We start from the raw sequence: 22,301 nt of genomic DNA on the forward strand, positions 1-22,301 counted from the left end.
ATGAGATGTTTTATGTAATCCTCCTGGTAACCACAAAATAAAACCCTGTAGTAGATATACAAAAGATAAAGAAAAAGGAATCAAAGCCTACCAGTACAGAAAAATCATCAAACTACAGAGGAAGAGATCAAGAGAGGAACAAAAGAATTATAAAAAAAAAAACACAACAAACCAGAAAAGCATTAACATAATACCTATCAATAATTACTTTAAATTTAAAAGGGGACTAAATCCTCTGATCAAAAGACACAAAGTAAATGAATAGATTAAAAAAAAAAAAAGACCCAACCATCTGTTGGCTATAACAGACTCACCTCAGCTTTGAGAATACACACAGACTGAAATTGAAGGGGTGGAAAAAGATATTCCAAGCAAATAGAAACCAAAACAAATAAAACAAATCAGGGAGTAGCTATACTTATAGCAGACAAAATAGGCTAAGACAAGCTCTCTATCAACAGTCAAAGAATGTCTTTATATGATGACAAAGGGGTCAATTTATCAAAAGAATATAACAATCGTAAATATTATGCTCCCAACATAGGAGCCCCATATACATAAGGCAAATATTAACAGTTCTGAACAGAGAAATAGACAGCAATACAATGCCAGCAGGGGTCTTACATTCCTCAGTTCCAACAATGGAGTAGTCATCTAGATAGATACTAAATAAAGAAGCATGAGACTTAAATTATATGTTGGACCAGAGGGACCTGCAGAATATATACAGAAATTCCCACCAACAGCAGGAGAATTCACATTTTTCTTAAGCACACATGGAATATTCTCCAGAATAGACCATATATTAGGTCACACAACATGTTTTAATAAATTTAAGAAGTTTGAAATCATACTTTCTGACCATAATGAAATGAAACTAGAAATAATTACAAGGGAAAAAACTGAATAATTCACAAATATTCACATGTGGAGATTATACAACATGCTCCTGGACAACCAACTGGTCAAATAAATGGAAAAAGAAATTTTTAAAAATCTTGAAGCATATGAGAATGGAAACACAACATCTCAAACTTATAAGAAGCAGCAAAAGCAGTTCTAAGAAATAAGTTTATAGCGATAAACACATACATTAAGAAAGAAAAGACCTCAAATCAAAAACACAACTATTTACCTTAAGGAACTAGAAAAAGAACAAATTAAGCTCAAAGTTAGTAGAAAGAAAGAAATAACAAAGATCAGAGGAGAAATAAGTGAAACAGAGATGAGAAAGATAATAGAAAAGATCAATGAAACCATGTTTTTTAAAAAAAGATGAACTTGACAAACTGAACTATACTAAGAAAAAAGAGATCAGATTCAGTACATAAAATTTTAAGTGAAAGAGTGGAATTACAACTGGTACCACAGAAATATAAAGGATCATAGCTTCTACTAGTATGAACATTCATATGCCAAAAAATTAGACCACCTCGAAGAAATAGATAAATTCCTGGAAACATACAGCCTACTAATACTGAATAATGAAGAAAGAGAAAATCTGAACAGACCAACCAAGTATTAGTAAGAAGACAGAATCAGTAATCAAAACCTCCCCAACAAAGGAAAATCCAAGACCAGATAGTTTCACTGCTTATTTCTACCAAACATTTAAAGCAAAACTAGCACCAATCCTTCTCAAACTCTTCTACAAATAGAAAGGAGAAAATGCTTCCAAATTCATTTTATGAGACCAGCATTACTCTGAGACCAAAGCCAGACAAGGACACTATAAGAAAAGAAAATTACAGGCCAAGATCTATGATAAGCATAGATGCATAAATCTTCAATAAAATATTATCAACCAATTTCAACAATACATTAAAAGGATCACACACCATGATCAAGTGAGATTTCCTCTGGGGAGAGGAGGTGTTGGGAAAACTGGATATCCACATGCAAAAGAATGAAACTAACTTCCATCTTATCATGCACAAAAATCAACCCAAAATGGATTAGAGAGTTGAACATAGGATCTGAAACCACAAAACTCCCAGAAGAAAAGATAGGCATAAGCTTCTTGATATTGATCTTGGTAGTAGTGTTTTGCATTTGACATCAAAAGCAGAAGTAAACAACTGGGACTATATCAGAGTAAAATGTTTCTGCACAGCAAAGGAAATCATCAATAAAATGAAAAGGAAACTTATGGAAATGGGGTAAAATATTTGCAAATCACATATCTGATAACAGGTTAATATCCAAAATATATAATATCTTGTACAACTCAATAGCAAAATAAGAAATCCCAAGTAACCTAACCAAAACTGAGCAAAGGGCCTGCATTATGCATTTTTCTAAAGAAGACCTGTAGATGTCCAATGGGTACATGAAAAGCTGCTCAGTATCCCTAATAATTAGGAAAAGGCAAATCAAAACACAATAAGACATCCCCTCACTCCTGTTAGGATGTTAGGATATAACAAATGCTGGCAAGGATGTGGAGAAAAGAAAACTCTCATATACTGTTGGTAGAGATATAAACTGGTACAACCACTATGGAAAATAGTATAGAGATTAATAAAGAAATTAAAAATAAAACTGCCATATGATCTAGAAGTCTTATTTCTGGGTATATATGCTAAAGGAAATGAAATAATTATCCTGAAGAGATATCTGTACTCCTATGTTCATAGCAGTATTATTCATAATAGCCAAAGTATGGAAACAGCCTAAGTGTATGATAATCAATGAATAGATAAAGAAAACGTGATTGTTTCATATGTATATAAATAATGTATATGTGTTTCAATAGTGCATATATAAAAACGTGATTATTTTATAATTACATGTGATATTCCATGGTGTGTCTAAACTCATATATATATGTTCATATATATATTCATATATATGTTCATATATATTCATATATATATTAAATCTTGCCATTTACAACAACATGGATAGATCTAGAGGGTGTAATGCTAAGTGAAATAAGTCAGAGAAAGGCACTGATATGACTCATGTGGAATTTAAGAAATAAAATAAATGAACAAACAAATAAAAAAAGAGACAACAAACTTAAATACTGTTTTTTTTCAATCCACAGTTGCCGGGGTGGTGACTGGGGGTGATGGGTGAAATAGATGAAGGGAACTAAGTATACAGGATAAGAAGTGAGAAATGTACAGAATTGTTGATTATTATATTGTACACCTGAAACTATTAGAATGCTGTGTGTTATTTATACTTGAATAAAAACAAAACCCAATTCTGAGACTCAGGGATTCTTATTTAATGGGATTCAATATTTTTAGCATTCATTTATTGAGTATTTTTAGTGCTTCCCCTGAGCAAGATGCTTCTATACTAGACCTCTAATCTGGTCACTAAAGGAAATGAAGAGATTCTACTGTTCCAGAAAGGAAAATGTGGCAATAGCAGTTGCTTTTACCAAAGCCTGAGGAATAAGTCCATTCAAACTCCAAAAGGAATAATAGGACCAGGGAAATGACCTGAGAATGAAGAGTAGAACTCAGGGTTTGTGAGCGGTGAGGGGATGCTCCTAATTATAAAGGGGCTTTGTGAGAACTGGACCTCACAATGCTCTCCTAAGCAATTCAGGGCTTCTAAACTGTACCGAACTTTACTAAATTGACATCTCATTTTTCTCAGGGTCGTAGCCCTATAATGATGACGGTGTATACAGCAAGTTCTTTGGATGGATGGGGCACTGCCCCCCATTCTGTGAATTCACATTGTGAGTACTTCTTAGATCCTTTCTCAGGAGAATAGATAACAGAGATGACACTGGCCTGTTTCTTTTTTTTTCCCCTGCTGGTTAGAGTACTTTGAATATCAGATTTAGGGGGCTAGGCTGAATGGAAACCCCAGAGTGAGTTGAAACTAAAATTTTAGCAGTGTTTCCACTCCACTTATATTTTGTGGAGGCTATTAAACATTAGAGTGAGTCGTTCTAACAGATAGGGCAATTCAATGAAAGTGTATTGGGTGGAAGTAGTGTGTTCTCTGGTCCGAGACTATCTGCCACAGCCTTCCAGGAGAGTTGATGAAGATCAAATCTGGTTTGAAGTAAATGTTTCTGGTGCCATGATTTTAGGTTACTAAAGAAGTTACCTAGAATTTACTGAAAAGTTACTAAGTGCTCCAGAAACACTGAGCTTGACATCTATTTACCTGAGACTAAGACATAAACAAATATTTAATGCGTACAGTTTGAACATCCCACAAAGGTCTATTAATTCTCCCAAACTTTGTTTTCTCCCCCATTTCTCCTTTATATCCTATCTATGTGCAGTGTTAATGAGAGATGTGCATGAAATGTTCAATGCTAGTTTCTCCCTCAACTTCTATATGTTCCATGGTGGCACCAACTTTGGCTTTATGGGTGGATCTGCATCTTTGGACCAGTACCTCCCTATGGTCACAAGCTATGGCAAGTACTTGACCCCCACAGCTGTCTCCAACCTAGGCCACCTGCCATTTGAGCCTGGAGCTTCCTAGGGTGGGTCTCTGGGAACAATCTCTGGGCCTGTTCATATGTTTTGCCTTTAACAAATGCTGGAGATTGAAGGTTTGATGTTTATTCCTCTTGATGGTACTAGAATTTATCCACCACTAGAATCTAGGCTGTCTGAGACTTTGTAGGCAGAGGCCTTGGTAGCTTAATCTTATCTATCCACTGTGCAGGCCCTTATTCTTAGAAGTTCACTGTGAAACCAGTTACTCTGGATCTCTTGATAACACCAGGGCTTTTGTTAATGGGTCTTCCCCAGTCTATAACTCCACTGAGAGATCCGATGACAAGTCAGGGGTGAAAGAGAGAAAGAAAGGAAGAAAGAAAGAAAGAAAGAAAGAAAGAAAGAAAGAAACAAACAAACAAACAAACTTAATTAGAAATTGAATAGAAAGTAGAAACCACTGGATTGGAGTCACCTTGGGCTCTCAGCCAGGATTTACTACATACCAGTTGAAAGCCCTGCAAAGTACAGCAGATGGCTCCTGGTTTGGATTAACTGGGATGTGGTATTTTCTTATTTAATGCCCAAAATCTTTCCTTCCTAAGCTTCTGTATTAAGGATCGTTTTGCTCACTACTAAACTCACATGTCTTCCTTTGCTGAAGTTGAAGATTTCTTGGGGGAAAGTGACAAATTTCTTTATATTTTTCAGACTATGGGGCACTGCTGACAGAGAACGGAGAACGTACAACTGAGTACCTTGCATATCAAGAGTTCTTTAGCTCTTCTTTGGGTACCAACAACAAACTCAATCTGAATAGTAACTCAGATAAGAACAGTAACAGTAACTCAGCATCTCAATTGGTCTCTGTCCCGTGAAGAGGGGATTGAGGGAATGGATAAAGGTGTACTTTTGGGGAGATATCCAGTTTGTTCCAGTTTATTTTATCATAAGGCACCAGGGATTCAAATATGCCCAAATACAGGGCCCACCCTCTAGGTTCTCAGCACCTAAGGCCATGTGTATCATGGGCTGTGCATCAGAATCCTCTGTGGAACTTGTAAAAACCAGAGATGCCAGGTCTATCCCAGAGCTATTAGAAAGCATTTCTTGGTTGAAATGGGGAGGAAGGGGCAGAATCTGAGCATATGTATTTCCTCATTGGACTTTAGGAGATTCTAATGAGTGACCAGGGTTGAGAACTAACTACTGGTACAGCAGTGGCATTGATGTGCCACCTTCTTTTCCTGGACAGCAGGGCCTCCTGCCTCAGAGCCTATAGATATGGAAAGAATCCCACTCACTCTCTTCCTACCTTATGATTCTTCCTAGAATTGGGAAGGCATGTCCTGTGATGGCCTGGGCCCTTCATTCTTGGTGGTTTGGGTGGTGCCATTGAAGGGGGTTGGAGTAGGATCTCATAATGGTCCAATCTCCTGTTTTTCATTGCAGGGATTCACAAGCCTCCCAACCTAGATTCTATACCTATGGCTGTATATAAGTCAGTGATAACAGAATACTACATGTCACTGTGGGATGTCATGCCCTACTTGGAGGAGGTAAGCATCTCCCGGGAGTAAAAGCATGGGATAGGCTTTGGACAGAAGAGAGAAGGGAAAGGCTTAGCTCAGAAAATAGGATAAAAATTCCTGGGGAGCCAAAAGCAATTCTTTGTTGTGATGACTTTTGGGTTTTGTTTTGTTTTGTTTTTGTTTTGGGGTTTTTGTTGTTGTTGTTAGTTTCAGAGGCAGAATTTAGTGATTCATCAGTTGCATATAACATCCAGTACTCACTACATCAAATGCCCTCCTTAATGCTCATCACCCAATTATCCTTTCCCCCACCCTTCTTCCCTCCAGCAACCCTCAGTTTGTTTCCTAGAGTTCAACATCTCTTATGATGTGCCTCTTTCTCACTTTTCATCTTATTTTTCCTTCTCTTCGCTTATGTTCATTTGTTTTATTTCTTAAATTCCATATGAGAGAAATCATATGGTATTTGTCTTTCTCTGACTTATTTCACTTAGCACAATACCCTCTAGTTCCAACCATGTTGCTGCAAATGGCAAGATTTCATTCTTTTTGATGGCTGAGTAATATTCCATTGAAAAATATATATCTATATATACATATATGTATGTTCGTGTGTGCGTGTATATACACACACACACACATACCATCTCTTCTTTATCCACTCATCTGTCAATGGATATCTGGGCTTTTTCCAGAGTTTGGCTGTTGTGGTTATTGTTGCTATAAATATTAGGGTGCATGTGCCCCCAAACTGGCTGCACCAGTTTGCATTCCCACCAACAGTGTAAGAGTGTTCCCCTTTCTCCACATTCTCACCAATATCTGTTTCCTGACTTTAGCCATTCTAACTGGTGTGAGGTAGTAGCTTATTGTAGTTTTGATTTGTATTTCCCTGGTGCCAAGAGATATTGAACATGTTTCCATGTGTCTTTTAGCCACTTGTATGTCTTCTTTGGAGAAATGTCTGTTCATGTTGTCTGTCCATTTCTTGACTGGATTATTTGGATTTTTTGGGGTGTTGAGTTTGATAAGTTCTTTTTAGATTTTGGGTAGTAGCCCTTTAGCTGATAAGACATTTGCAAATATCTTCTCCCATTCCAGAGGTTTTACAATTCAGAATAATAAACCTGGAATAAGAATTCAGGAATACTCAGAAGATTTAAATGTAAAGAAACAGTGTAAACATTCCAGGATACTGGGAAAATCTCCTTTCAATAACATAGCCAAGAAGATATCCCTTGCCTTCTGAAGATGGTTAGAATGAAGGCACGCTGACTAGATTTAGGACAATGATTTTGAAGCTTTTGATTTAGTAGAATGACTCTTCCTTTAAACTTACTTCAAGTGTTCAGTACATAAAACATGCACTAGTTAATCGGGTGGCTGGTTCTGAGGCTCTGTACTTGCATCGTAAAGGTCAGTCATCCTTTCTTTAGGGTTGCACATATTAGAATGACCCATATGCCACTTCTGACTTACTTGTAAGATTTAAAGGAACATAGTTTGAAAACCACTGGTATAGAGGAAAACCTGCATAGTTATTCACACAATACTCAGTAAACATTAATTTTTTGGGGAATAGTATTATCAAGGTGTTGTTTGGGGGGAACTTCCAGTCTAATGGGAAGGAGAGGTGAATAGAGATTAGGGGGTTGTAGGTCCCATGGTAGAGGAACGAAGGCAGCACAGCATTGTCAAGGGAACATAGTATTGTGCTAAAGAGTATAAGTTCTGGAGTCGAGTGGGTTTGAATCTTTACTCCAATATTTACCTTGGGGTGGTCATTTAGCCTCATTATAAGTTTCCATATCTAGAAAATGAGGCTAATAATTGTACTAACCTCATAGGATTGTAGTGTGGATTAAACCCATACTATTTGAACCTGACACATGGAAGTGCTAGCTGCTGTTTCCTTATTTAGAGATATGTGCAGCATGCAGGACTGTCATAAAATCTAATATTATATCCCAGGTGAGATGATTTTGAGATCCAATGGATGAATAAGAGCTTAATGAGATAAACTGTGGGGTAGAATGAGGGAGGGAAAGGAATGTGAGGCATAGTGGAAACCATTTGTCTCCCATCCAAGTACTAACCAGGCCCGACCCTGCTTAGCTTCCGAGATCAGACGAGATCAGGCGCGTTCAGGGTGGTATGGCCGTAGACAGTGGAAACCATTTGTAAGGACATGAAAGGAAGTGCATGTTTAGGGAACTGCAAATATGACTGCAATGAAAAGTGTTTGTGGGTTAGTGCCAAGTGAGGGACCAGGCACCACGTGTCAGAGGACCTTTGTGGTTTTAAGTGTTTTCTTATGGAATTTGGAAGACACAAACAAATGGCACAGAGAAAAGTAGTGAACCCCTATGTGCTCAACATGCAGCCTCAATTTATTAACATATGGCTAATACCCTTTCATTTATACCCATACCTTCTCTTCCTCTACTCTTTCTAAGATTATTTCAGAGCAGATCCCAGACATCATATAATTTTAGCTATAAATGGTTTAATATGTATCTGAAAAGATAAGAACTCCTTAAAAACACAACTACAAAATCATTATTGTCCTTGATGATGATGATGATGATGATGATAGTAATAATAATAATCCTTTAAGTCAGTGATTTCCTGGGAAATACTTAGTAACAGGCTCTCTAGAAGAAAAAACTCTGATTAGTAGTGCTTGCCAATTCCTGTGGCATAAGTACTCCCACAATGTCTAATTCCAAGCCTCTGGCATGACAATACTGAATACAGAGACAAAATACAGGGTTGGGTATAGATGTGCACAGCTGGCACTAATGAACTGGCACAGACTGGCTGTGTGTGTGTTTCACCACTGCTAAAAATCATAAAATATCCAGTGTTCAGATTTTCTCAACTATCTCATGACTTTCTTTAGCACTGATTTATTTATTTATTTTAATTCAAAATTTTTTTGCATTTATTTATTTATTTATTATTATTTTTTTAAATTTATTTATTTTTTTCAGCAGTATTCATTGTTTTTGCACCACACCCAGTGCTCCATGCAATCTGTGCCCTCCATAATACCCACCACCTGGTTCCCCCAACCTCCCACCCCCCACCACTTCAAACCCCTCAGATTGTTTTTCAGAGTCCATAGTCTCTCATGGTTCACCTCCCCTTCCAATTTCCCTCAACTCCCTTCTCCTCTCCATCTCCCCATGTCCTCCATGCTATTTGTTATGTTCCACAAATAAGGGAAACCATATGATAATTGACTCTCTCTGCTTGACTTATTTCACTCAGCATAATCTCTTCCAGTCCTGTTCATGTTGCTACAAAAGTTGGGTATTCATCCTTTCTGATGGAGGCATAATACTTCATAGTGTATATGGACCACATCTTCCTTATCCATTCGTCCGTTGAAGGGCATTTTGGTTCTTTCCACAGTTTGGCGACCATGGCCATTGCTGCTATAAACATTGGGGTACATATGGCCCTTCTTTTCACTACATCTGTATCTTTGGGGTAAATACTCAGTAGTGCAATTGCAGGGTCATAGGGAAGATCTATTTTTAATTTCTTGAGGAATCTCCACACTGTTTTCCAAAATGGCTGCACCAACTTGCATTCCCACCAACAATGTAGGAGGGTTCCCCTTTCTCCACATCCTCTCCAACACATGTTGTTTCCTGTCCTGTTAATTTTGGCCATTCTAACAGGTGTAAGGTGGTATCTCAATGTGGTTTTTAATTTGAATCTCCCTGATGATATATTTTTTATGCATTATATCTCAGATACATAGTGGCTGGTCATTTCTGTTTTCATAATTGATCAGTGGGTTCGGAGCCTTTAACTCAGTCTATCCATTATCCATTTTCCCATCAGCCTTTTACCTAATGGTTTTAGCAGTTATTACCTATATCCAATACTTATACCAATTACCTATATCCAATATTTCATTAAGGCTTTCAAAATAGTATCATTATTATTCTGTAATTCCTTCTTCATTTATTTTACACTTGAATTATTCTATGTAGAAGAGCTTTCCTTTACTATTGTCTTGTCACCTTAATGTACAGTTTATAAAGAAAAGTTAGGACAAATTTTCAAGTATTTTCTTTTATCCGATAATGAATTTATTCCTGGATATCCTCCAAAGGTGGCCAGTGAGTTGTTTTGCTGCTGTTGTCTTTATTTGATTATAAACTCATGATTTAAAAAATTTTGTTTTCAATTACAGTTGATATACAATACTATATAAGTTTCAGGTATACAAGATACTGATTTGAAAATTATACACATTACAAAATACTCAGCACAATAAGCTGTGTCTGTCACCATACAAAGTTATTACAGTATTTCTGACTGTAGTCTCCAGGCTGTACTTTTTATCCCCATGACTTATTTATTTTATACTTGGAATTTTGTACCTCTTCATGACTTTCATCTATTTTCCTCAACACCTCTCACCCTGTGCCATCTGACAATTGCCAATTTGTTCTCTGTATTTATGAGTCTGTCTTTGTTTGTTTACTTTGTTTTTAGATTCCATATATGAATGAAATCACCTGATATTTGTTTCTCTGACTTATCTCCCTTAGTATAATACTCTCTAGGTCCATCCACATAGTTGTGAATGACAAGATTTTATTCTTTTTATGGCTGAGTAATACTCCAATATACACCCCCCCACATTTATTTATATACCCCCCATCTTTTTTATTTTTTTATTTTTTAAAATTTTTCAGTGTACCAGAATTTATTTTTTAAATTTCTTTTCAGTGTACCAGAGTTCATTGTTTATGCACCACACCCAGTGCCCTCCATAATACCCACCCCCAGGCTCACCCAACCTCTCACCCCCCACCCCTTCAAAACCCTCAGATTGTTTTTCAGAGTCCATAGTCTCTCGTGGTTTGTCTCCCCCTCCAATTTCCCTCAACTCCCTTCTCCTCTCCATCTTCCCATGTCCTCCATGTTATTTCTTATGCTCCACAAATAAGTGAAACCGTATTATATATCCCATCTTCTTTAGTCACTCATATATCAGTGAACACTTATGTAGTTTCCATATCTTAACTATTATAAATAATGTTACGGTAAATTTAGGGGCACATGTATCTTTTCAAAGTAGTATTTTTATTTCCTTCGGGTAAATACCCAGTGGTGGAATTACTGGGTTGTACGGTATTTCTATTTTTAATTTTTTGAGGAACCTCCACACTGTTTTCCACACTGGCTGCACAAATCACATTCCTACTAACAGTGCACGAGGGTTCCTTTTTCACCACATGCTCACCAACACTTAGTATTTATCTTTTTGGTATTAGCCATTCTGACTACTGTGAGGTGACACCTCAGGGTGGTTTTCATTAACACTTCCCTGGTGATTAAAGACATTTAACATCTTTTCATGTGTGTATTGGCCATCTGTATTTCTGCTTTGTGAAAAATGTCCGTTTAGATCTTCTACCCATTTTTAGATTGAATTATTTGGTTTTGATAATGATTGCACAAGTTCTTTGTATTTTTGGATGTTAACCCTTTATCAGATATATCATTTGCAAATATCTTCTCCCAATCAGTGGGTTGTTTCCTCATTTTGTTAAGGGTTTCCTTTTCTATATAGAAGCTTTTTAGTTTGATATAGTTCCCATTGTTTATTTTTCCTTTTGCTTCCCTTGCCTGGAGAGATAGATCCAGAGAAATATTGCTAAGGCTGATGTCCAAGAGTTTACTGCCTATGTTTTCTTTTAGGAGTGTTATAGTTTCATGTTTTACATTTAGGTATTTAATCAATACAATTTGAGTTTATCTTCATGTGTGATGTAAGAGTGATCCAGTTTCATTCTTTTCCATGTAGCGGTCTGGTTTCCTCAACACTATTTATTGAAGAGACTCCTCCTTCTTGTATAGTCTTGACTCTTTTGTCCTAGATTAGTTCTAAGACTGGCTCTCTCCTCCCCAGGCAAGGAGTTGCTTTAGAGGGGCACTGGTATAGGCCAGGGCTGCCCAGCAGGGGTGGAGGCCAACTCTCACTCTGAGGGGACTCTGATCTCTGGACTCTGGCTGTAGTGGAAAGGGTGCCTACTAGATCTGGTCTGTAGGAGAATTCCAGGGTGGGTCAAGCCATGCTAGCAAGGTCGATGGATAATGTTAGAAATGGCTCCACAAGAGTAGGACTATCTAGGCTATAGGAGGGCCAGAAAAATGGCTTCTACCTGCACTTCCATTCTAGGAGAAACTTCTACAGATCCTTACCCCTCAGGCATATGTTCTAAAATCAGACAGTAAATCTTTATGTATAACCCAGGTGCTTTTCAAACTGCTGCCTCTGTGCTAGGTCTTGGACCAACTGATACCAACATTCTGCCTCTACATGGGTAGACACTTGGTTTCCTATTGACCTTTGATTTTCCTGATATTAGGTCCTGCTGATTTTCAAAGCCAGACTTCTTCTTGGTACAGGTCTCTGGGATCAAGGGTGTCTGATAGAGGGCTTGATCCCCTCCACTCCTCAGGGATGACCTCCATGCCTGGAATCCTCTTCCTGCTTGTGAGTTGCTATGCCAGGGATTTGATTCCATTGCTTCTTGCCCCTTCCACCTCTCTCAGTGTGGCCTTCTTTTTATGTCTCTAACTGTGGAACATCAGTTATGCCAGTCTTCATATCATTTTGAGAGTGAGGTGCACAATGTGCAGCTATAGCCTTGATATGTCTGTGGAAGGAGGTGAGGTCAGAATCTTTCTGACACCATCTCCCCAAGATCATTCTGAAAACTTACACTTAAAACAAAAAAAAAACAAAAAATAACCAAAAAAAAAAAAAAAAAACCCAGAGAGGAGTCAAGATGGCAGAGAAGTAGCAGGCTGAGACTACTCCAGCTAGCAGGAGATCATCTAGATAGCTTATCTAAACATTGCAAACACTACAAATCCAAAAGGAGATTGAAGAGAAGAACAGCAATTCTAGAAACAAAATCAACCCCTTTCTGAAAGGTAGGACTGGCGGAGAAGTGAATCCAAAGCGACGGGAAGATAGACTGCAGGGGAGGGGCCGGCTCCCAGCAAGCGGCGGAGCAACGGAGCACAAAATCAGGACTTTTAAAAGTCTGTTCCACTGAGGGACATCGCTTCAGAGGCTAAACCAGGGTGAAGCCCACGCAGAGTCAGCGTGGCCTCAGGTCCCGCAGGGTCACAGAAGGATCGGTGATGTCTGAGTGTCGCAGAGCTTACAGGTATTAGAACGGGGAAGCCGGCTACAGAGACAGAGCTGAGGAGGGAGCTCTCAGCTCGGGGTTACCTTGAACCGGTCGCAGGCTCGGTGAGCTTGGAGTGCGGCTAGAGGCCAGGGAGACGGGAATAATTGGGCGCTGTTCTCTGTGGGCGCACTGAGGAGTGGGACTCCGGGCTCTCGGCCCCTCTGGGCCGGAGACTAGGAGGTTGCCATTTTCATTTCAGTCCTCCTGAACTCTATGGAAAGCGCTCAGGGGACAAAAGCCCCCGAAAGCAAACCTGAGCAGATTACTCAACCCGGCCCCTGGTAAGGGCGGAGCAATTCCGCCTGGGGCAAAGACTCTTGCGAATCACTACAACGGGCCCCACCCCCAGAAGATCAACAAGAAATCCAGCCAGGACCAAGTTCATCTACCAAGGAGTGCAGTTTCAATACCAAGGACAGCAGCAGAATTCCAGAGGACGAGAAAGCAAAGCACGAATTCACTAAATTCATATCTCTCATGGCTTTCTCGCCATGATCCTTTAGTCTTGCAGTTAGTTTAATTTTTTCTTCTTTTTCAATTTTTTTTTCTCTTCTTCTGCAAAATTTTTAAAAACTTTTACCCTTTTCTTTTTTTAACGTTTTTTTAAAACTAGTTTATCTAATATATATATTTTTTCTTTTTTTTTCTTTATTCATTTTCTTTTTTTAATTGTTTCTTTTCTTTTCTTTTTCTTTTTTCTTTTTTCTTTCTGAACCTCTTTTAATCCCCTTTCTTCCCCCTCACAATTTGGGATCTCGTCTGATTTGGTTAAAGCATATTTTCCTGGGGTTTCTGCCACCCTTTTAGTATTTTACTTGCTCCTTCATATACTCTTATCTGGACAAAATGACAAGGAGGAAAAATTCACCACACACACAAAAAAAGAACAAGAGGCAGTACCGAAGGCTAGGGACCTAATCAATACAGACGTTGGTAATATGTCAGATCTAGAGTTCAGAATGACGATTCTCAAGGTTCTAGCCGGGCTCGAAAAAGGCATGGAAGATATTAGGGAAACCCTCTCGCGAGATAGAAAAGCCCTTTCTGCAGAAATAAAAGAACTAAAATCTAACCAAGTTGAAATAAAAAAAGCTATTAATGAGGTGTAATCAAAAATGGAAGCTATCACTGCTAGGATAAATGAGGCAGAAGAAAGAATTAGTGATATAGAAGACCAAATGACAGAGAATAAAGAAGCTGAGCAAAAGAGGGACAAACAACTACTGGACCACGAGGGGGGAATTCAAGAGATAAGTGACACCGTAAGACGAAACAACATTAGAATAATTGGGATTCCAGAAGAAGAAGAAAGAGAGAGGGGAGAAGAGGTATATTGGAGAGAATTACTGGAGAGAATTTCCCCAATATGGCAAAGGGAACAAGCATCAAAATCCAGGAGGTGCAGAGAACCCCCTCAAAATAAAAAAGAATAGGCCCACACCCTGTAACCTAATAGTAAAATTTACAAGTCTTAGTGGCAAATAGAAAATCGTAAAAGCAGCCCAGGAAAAGAAGTCTGTAACATACAATGGTAAAAATATTAGATTGGCAGCAGACTTATCCACAGAGACCTGGGAAGCCAGAAAAAACTGGCATGATATATTCAGAGCACTAAACGAGAAAAACATGCAGCCAAGAATACTATATCCAGCTAGACTATCATTGAAAATAGAAGGAGAGATTAAAATCTTCCAGGACAAACAAAAACTGAAAGAATTTGCAAACACCAAACCAACTCTACAGGAAATATTGAAGGAAGTCTTCTAAGCAAAGATAGAGCCTAAAAGTAGTAGATCCTAAAGGAACAGAGACAATATACAGTAACAGTCACCTTACAGGCAATACAATGGCACTAAATTCATATCTCTCAATAGTTACCCTGAATGTGAATGGGCTAAATGCCCCAATCAAAAGACACAGGGTATCAGAATGGATAAAAAAACAAAACCCATCTATATGTTGTCTACAAGAAACTTATTTTAAACCCAAAGACACGGCCAGATTTAAAATGAGGAAGTGGAAAAGAATTTACCATGCTAATGGACATCAGAAGAAAGCAGGAGTGGCAATCCTTATATCAGATCAATTAGATTTTAAGCCAAAGACTATAATAAGAGATGAGGAAGGACACTATATCATACTCAAAGGATCTGTCCAAGAAGATCTAACAATTTTAAGTATCTATGCCCTTAACATGGGAGCAGCCAACTATATAAACCAATTAATAACAAAATCAAAGAAACTCATCAACAATAATACAATAATAGCAGGGGACTTTAACACTCCCCTCACGAAATAAGACAGATTATCCAAGCAAAAAATCAACAAGGAAATAAAGGCCTTAAATGACACACTGGACCAGATGGACATCAAGGATATATTCAGAACATTTCTGAATAGAGAAGAATAACATTCTTCTCTAATGCACATGGAACATTCTCCAGAATAGATCACATCCTCGGTCCTAAATCAGGCCTCAACCGGTATCAAAAGATTGGGATTGTTCCCTGCATATTTTCAGACCACAATGCTCTGAAGCTAGAACTCAATCACAAGAGGAAATTTGGAAAGAACCCAAATACATGGAGACTAAACAGCTTCCTTCTAAAGAATGAATGGGTCAACCAGGAAATTAAAGAATTGAAAAAATTCATGGAAACAAATGATATTGAAAACACAATGGTTCAAAATCTGTGGGACACAGCAAAGGCAGTCCTGAGAGGAAAATATATAGCGGTACAAGTCTTTCTCAAGAAACAAGAAAGGTCTCAGGTACACAACCTAACCCTACACCTAAAGGAGCTGGAGAAAGAACAAGAAAGAAACCCTAAACCCAGCAGGAGAAGAGAAAACATAAAGATCAGAGCAGAAATCAATGAAATAGAAACCAAAAAAACAATAGAACAAATAAACGAAACTAGGAGGTGGTTCTTTGAAAGAATTAATAAGGTTGATAAACCCCTGGCCAGACTTATCAAAAAGAAAAGAGAAAGGACCCAAATAAATAAAAACATGGATGAAAGAGGAGAAATCCTAACTAACACCAAAGAAATACAAACAATTATAAGAACATACTATGAGCAACTCTATGCCAATAAATTTGCCAATCTGGAAGAAATGGATGCATTCCTAGAGACATATAAACTACCACAACTGAACCAGGAAGAAATAGAAAGCCTGAATAGACCCATAACAAGTAAGGAGATTGAAACAGTCATCAAAAATCTCCAAACAAACAAAAGCCCAGGGCCAGACGGCTTCCCAGGGGAATTCTACCAAACATTAAAGAAGAACTAATTCCTATTCTCCTGAAACTGTTCCAAAAAATAGAAATGGAAGGAAAACTTCCAAACTCATTTTATGAGGCCAGCATCACCTTGATCCCCAAACCAGACAAGGATCCCAACAAAAAAGAGAACTACAGACCAATATCCTTGATGAACAGAGATGCAAAAATTCTCACTAAATACTAGCCAATAGGATCCAACAATACATTAAAAGGATTATTCACCACGACCAAGTGGGATTTATTCCAGGGCTGCAAGGTTGGTTCAACATCCACAAATCAACCAATGTGATACAACACATTAATAAAAGAAAGAATAAGAACCATATGATACTCTCAATAGATGCTGAAAAAGCATTTGACAAAGTACAGCATCCCTTCCTGATCAAAACTCTTCAAAGTGCAGGGATAGAGGGCACATACCTCAATATCATCAAAGCCATCTATGAAAAACCCACCACAAATATCATTCTCAATGGAGAAAAACTGAAAGCTTTTCCGCTAAGGTCAGGAACACGGCAGGGATGTCCATTATCACCACTGCTATTCAACATAGTACTAGAAGTCCTAGCCTCAGCAATCAGACAACAAAAGGAAATGAAAGGCATCCAAATCGGCAAAGAAGAAGTCAAACTATCACTCTTTGCAGATGATATGATACTATATGTGGAAAACCCAAAAGACTCCACTCCAAAACTGCTAGAACTTGTACAGGAATTCAGTAAAGTGTCAGAATATACAATCAATGCACAGAAATCAGTTGCATTTCGCTACACCAACAACAAGACAGAAGAAAGAGAAATTAAGGAGTCAATCCCATTTACAATTGCACCCAAAACTATAAGATACTTAGGAATAAACCTAACCAAAGAGACTAAGAATCTATACTCAGAGAACTATAAAGTACTCATGAAAGAAATTGAGGAAGACACAAAGAAATGGAAAAATGTTCCATGCTCCTGGATTGGAAGAACAAATATTGTGAAAATGTCTATGCTACCTAAAGCAATCTACACATTTAATGCAATTCCTATCAAAATACCATCCATTTTTTCCAAAGAAATGGAACAAATAACCCTAAAATTTATATGGAACCAGAAAAGACCTCGAATAGCCAAAGGAATGTTGAAAGAAAAAGCCAAAGTTGGTGGCAGCAAAATTCCGGACTTCAAGCTCTATTACAAAGCTGTCATAATGAAGACAGCATGGTACTGGCACAAAAACAGACACATAGATCAATGGAACAGAATAGAGAGCCCAGAAATAGACCCTCAGCTCTATGGTCAACTAATCTTTGACAAAGCAGGAAAGTGTCCAATGGAAAAAAAACAGTCTCTTCAATAAATGCTGTTGGGAAAATTAGACAGCCACATGCAGAAAAATGAAATTGGACCATTTCCTTACACCACACATGAAAATAGATTTTAAATGGATGAAGGACCTCAATGTGAGAAAGGAATCCATCAAAATCCTTGAGGAGAACACAGGCAGCAACCTCTTCGACCTCAGCTGCAGCAATATCTTCCTAGGAACATCACCAAAGGCAAGGGAAGCAAGGACAAAAATGAACTATTGGGATTTTATCAAGATCAAAAGCCTTTGTGCAGCAAAGGAAACAGTTAACAAAACCAAAAGACAATTGACAGAATGGAGAAGATATTTGCAAACGACATATCATATAAAGGGCTAGTATCCAAAATTTATAAAGAACTTAGCAAACTCAACATCCAAAGAACAAATAATCCAATCAAGAAATGGACAGAAGACATGAACAGACATTTCTGCAAAGAAGACATCCAGATGGCCAACAGACACATGGAAAAGGGCTCCATATCACTTGGCATCAGGGAAATACAAATCAAAACCACAATGAGGTATCATCTCACACCAGTCAGAATGGATAAAATTAACAAGTCAGGAAATGACAGATGCTAGCAAGGATGTGGAGAAAGGGGAACCCTCCCACACTGTTGGTGGAAATGCAAGCTGGTGCAACCACTCTGGAAAACAGCATGGAGGTTCCTCAAAATCTGAAGATAGAACTACCCTATGACCCAGCGATTGCACTACTGGGTATTTACCCTAAAGATACAAATGTATTGATCCGAAGGGGCATGTGCACCCGAATGTTTATAGCAGCAATGTCTACAATAGACAAACTATGGAAAGAACTAGATGTCCATCAACAGATGAATGGATAAAGAAGATGTGGTATATATACACAATGGAATACTATGCAGCCATCAAAAGAAATGAAATCTTGCCATTTGTGACGACGTGGATGGAAGTAGAGGGTATCATGCTTAGTGAAATATGTCAATTGGAGAAAGACAACTATCATATGATCTCCCTGATATGAGGAAGTGGAGATGCAATATGGGGGCTTAAGTGGGTAGGAGAAGAATCAATGAAACAAGATGGGATTGGGAGGGAGACAAACCATAAGTGACTCTTAATCTCACAAAACAAAATGTGGGTTGCTTGGGGGAGGGGGGTTAGGAGAAGGGGGGTGGGGTTATGGACATTGGGGAGGGTATGTTCTATGGTGAGTGCTGTGAAGTGTGTAAACCTGGCGATTCACAGACCTGTACCCCTGGGGATAAAAATATATTATATGTTTATTAAACACACGCACACACACACACACACACACACACACACACATTTAACATGCTTTGATCCTGTTGCAGTCATTCCTTTTGATATTCAAATTGTCCTATCTCCTTTAAGTTGGCCCCTGTTGCCCTCCTGTCAGACATGAGTCTGGTAGCTTTTGATATCTTCTTTGTCCTTCTTTGTCCTCCAGAATGTTTCAGGCCATGTGGGTCCACAGACTAGGATCATGTATTTCTCCAAGGCAGTCTGAAAAGCCGTGTGTGTGTGTGTGTGTGTTTGTGTTTATGTGTCTCTGTGTGTGTGTGTTTAGAGATTTTACTTATTTATTTGAGAGAGAGAGAGAGAGAGGAGGAGGAGGGCAAGCATAGGTGGAGGGAGGGACAGAGGGAGAAGCAGGCTTCCTGCTGAGCTGGGAGCCCGATGGAGGGCTCCATCCCAGGACCTTGGGACCATGACCTGAACCAAGGCAGATACTTAACTGACTGAGCCATCCAGGCACCCCAAGCCATGTTTTTATGCTAAGAAATTTGAACATTTCCCTGAAAGTTATGGAAGCTATTTTAAGACATGGGAATCAGATGACCAATTTTGCATCAGAAAGATTCCTTTGGTAGCTGAATAGGGGATGGAGTAGAGTGGGACCATGCTAGAACACTGAAAATGAATAAAAAGCTACTGAAGTTGAACTTAGATAATGAAGGTGAAGAAGGATTAGTGAAACAGAGATTTAGAGTCAGACTCTAAAGGAGGTGATGACTGGTTGATTAGGGATATTGAGGAAGAGGAGGAGACATCGTACATACTTTTTACCTTTTGACTGGATGGTTTGTGTTGCTCTGGACAGGAAAAAGAGTAGGATGGGGAAATGTGGTAAATATAGTTTGGCAGATACTACATTGGAATCATTTAGGGATCTTCATCCCTAAATGAAGGATGAATCATTTTCCTTCTGTTAGAAGGAAAAATCTAACAGACACGGGGGTTAACAAATATTGAGTGCTTTAGGTCACTGTTAGATAGGCAGATTCATGAATAGTCACAGTTAGACCGTGGGTTAGGATGATTTCTTTTACTATATGAAGGAACAAGAAGAGATGACCAATGATAGAGTATGGTGCAGCTGGCATGGAGTTCCTGAAATCAGGAGTCTAGTCCAGGCCTTATCATAAATTGATGAGCAAGGTAGAGAAATATAAAGGTGGTTAGGAAAACTTTTAGTTTTTAAAAAGGACATTAATATGTGACACTTAAGCATGATTATCATTATATATTCCTTTTTTATACATTTGTCTTCAAGACTCTTTGGGGGCAGTTCCACTGGAGAAGTGGGCTTTGGGTGTTGGTTTCTGAAATTTGTCTCTCTAAGCCTGAATGTTCAGCCTGGTTTTTGTTCCTGTTTCTGTCTCAGCCCATCAGCTCTGTCAAGCCGATTTGCATGGAGGAGCTATCTGTGAACCAGGGGAATGGTCAGTCTTATGGATACATACTTTATGAGACTGTGATCACCACCAGTGGCCTCCTTACCACAAAGAATCATGTTCAAGACCGAGGTCAGGTAAGGGACAGTGGATGGGTCCCAGTGGCACTTCTCTGCTAGTAAAACCCGGTTGTGTTGCTGAGGTGAATATCTACATGACAGTCAAATCTTTTTTACCTTCAAAAATTCATCACTGTTTCTTAACCTTTGTCTTGTTTGTTCAAACATTTGTGAAATGTTTGATATGTGAGCTACTGTTGTCATAGGTCAGAGGTTTCTGTTAGTTCCCAGGGAGGGAGCATATTCATTGAATCCTTATGGGAGTTGGTGGAGTTCTTTAAAGGAGACTCCAGAGGAGCTTCAGGAGTCCCTGTACTTAACTGCCCAGCAATCCCTACATTTACACAGCACATTACAATGTGCTGCTCTCATTTAATTCTCAAAACACCCGTCTAAGATATTTGTGACAAATGAAAAAATCTCAGAGAAGTTAAATGACTTTCAGAGGATATTTGACTAGAAAACAACAGAGCCAAGGGTAAAGACTTCATCATCTCACTCCAAGTTAAGAGCTAGCAGAGTTTCCTCAGGTCTTGGTGAAATTCTCCTGCAAAAAGCCCTCTCTGTGCTACCTGTGTCATCTTCTCCCAAAGTTTCAGGCACTCCCGGTGGTAACTCCAACCCTCCCCTCATTATCCTGAGCTGCAGACCCAGATTCCTTGAGAATTCCTTGCTGAACATTTTTCTTTGCTTAGATATGTGTTCTGCTGGCTCCTCGTACTCATCATGTTCAAAACCAAATTCATCACCCTCCTAAATAACCCTCATCCTGTACTCCTCACATCAATCATGGACTTGCAGCCTCCCCACCTGAAAATGCTGTTCCCTTCATCCTCTCTCCACACCTTATTCTCAGCGGGCACATGCTTGCTGCAGTATGACTCACTGGGTCTTCTCTCAAACTCCATGCCACCATGGCTTTAGAAGTCTCTTTGAATCTTGCCTCTACTACTATTAGAGTCTCATAACCAATCTTCCTTTCTCAGATAGCTCACTTTTCCCCTCCTCTTTGTCAAATCCCTCCCTCACAGTGGCACCAGTTTCCTTCCCAAGGTAAAATTCTCAGCATGCCTCTTCCCCTGTCTACAGTCTTCCATTGATTTTCCCAGTCCCCTGTCATCATTTTCACCAAATAGCCTGGACTTGGCTGTGGGTCAGGACTTGTCACTTTCTTCCCTGTGCTTCCATGGCATTCTTCCTACAGTTCCATGTTAGCTATTTTGGAGTATCCTAAAAATTTATTTGTGTCACTCTCTGAGTTCCTCAATGGCTAGAGTTGTGTGTTAAGCTTGGTGACGCTTTGCTCCAGCCAGTAGGTGTTCAACAAATGATTATAGTGTATTTAAACCTTGTGATTAGACTCTAACTAGCTTAAAATATAAATTCTGCATTTTGTATAGTATTAATATTTGTGTTTTTAATATCTGTGGATTTTAGGGGTGCCTGGGTGGCTCAGTGGGTTAATCCTCTGCCTTCAGCTCAGGTCATGATCTCAGGGTCCTGGGATCGAGTCCCACATGGGGCTCTCTGCTCAGCGGGGAACCTACTTCCTCCTCTCTCTCTGCCCGCTTGTGATCTCTATCTGTCAAATAAATAAATAAAATCTTTTTAAAAAATCTGTGGATTTTAATTTTTATAGTTTCCTAGTCAAACTTCATTTGAAAATTATGACCTGAC

General features: G+C 38.8%; 1 protein-coding gene across 3 annotated transcripts in view; it reads left to right on the top strand.

Moving 5' to 3' along the window:
- Positions 1-22,301, top strand: part of LOC116599262 (beta-galactosidase-1-like protein 2) — an 81,253-nt gene that overhangs the window by 54,459 nt on the left and 4,493 nt on the right. For all 3 annotated transcript variants that reach the window (XM_032359045.1, XM_032359046.1, XM_032359047.1), the window contains 4 exons: positions 3,616-3,700; positions 4,259-4,396; positions 5,874-5,980; positions 20,496-20,642. In XM_032359045.1, coding sequence (XP_032214936.1) covers positions 3,616-3,700; positions 4,259-4,396; positions 5,874-5,980; positions 20,496-20,642 — 477 coding nt within the window. The remainder of the gene's footprint in view (positions 1-3,615; positions 3,701-4,258; positions 4,397-5,873; positions 5,981-20,495; positions 20,643-22,301) is intronic.

This window comes from Mustela erminea, chromosome 9 (genome assembly GCF_009829155.1).
Source record: "Mustela erminea isolate mMusErm1 chromosome 9, mMusErm1.Pri, whole genome shotgun sequence".
Classification (NCBI taxonomy): Eukaryota; Metazoa; Chordata; class Mammalia; order Carnivora; family Mustelidae; genus Mustela; species Mustela erminea.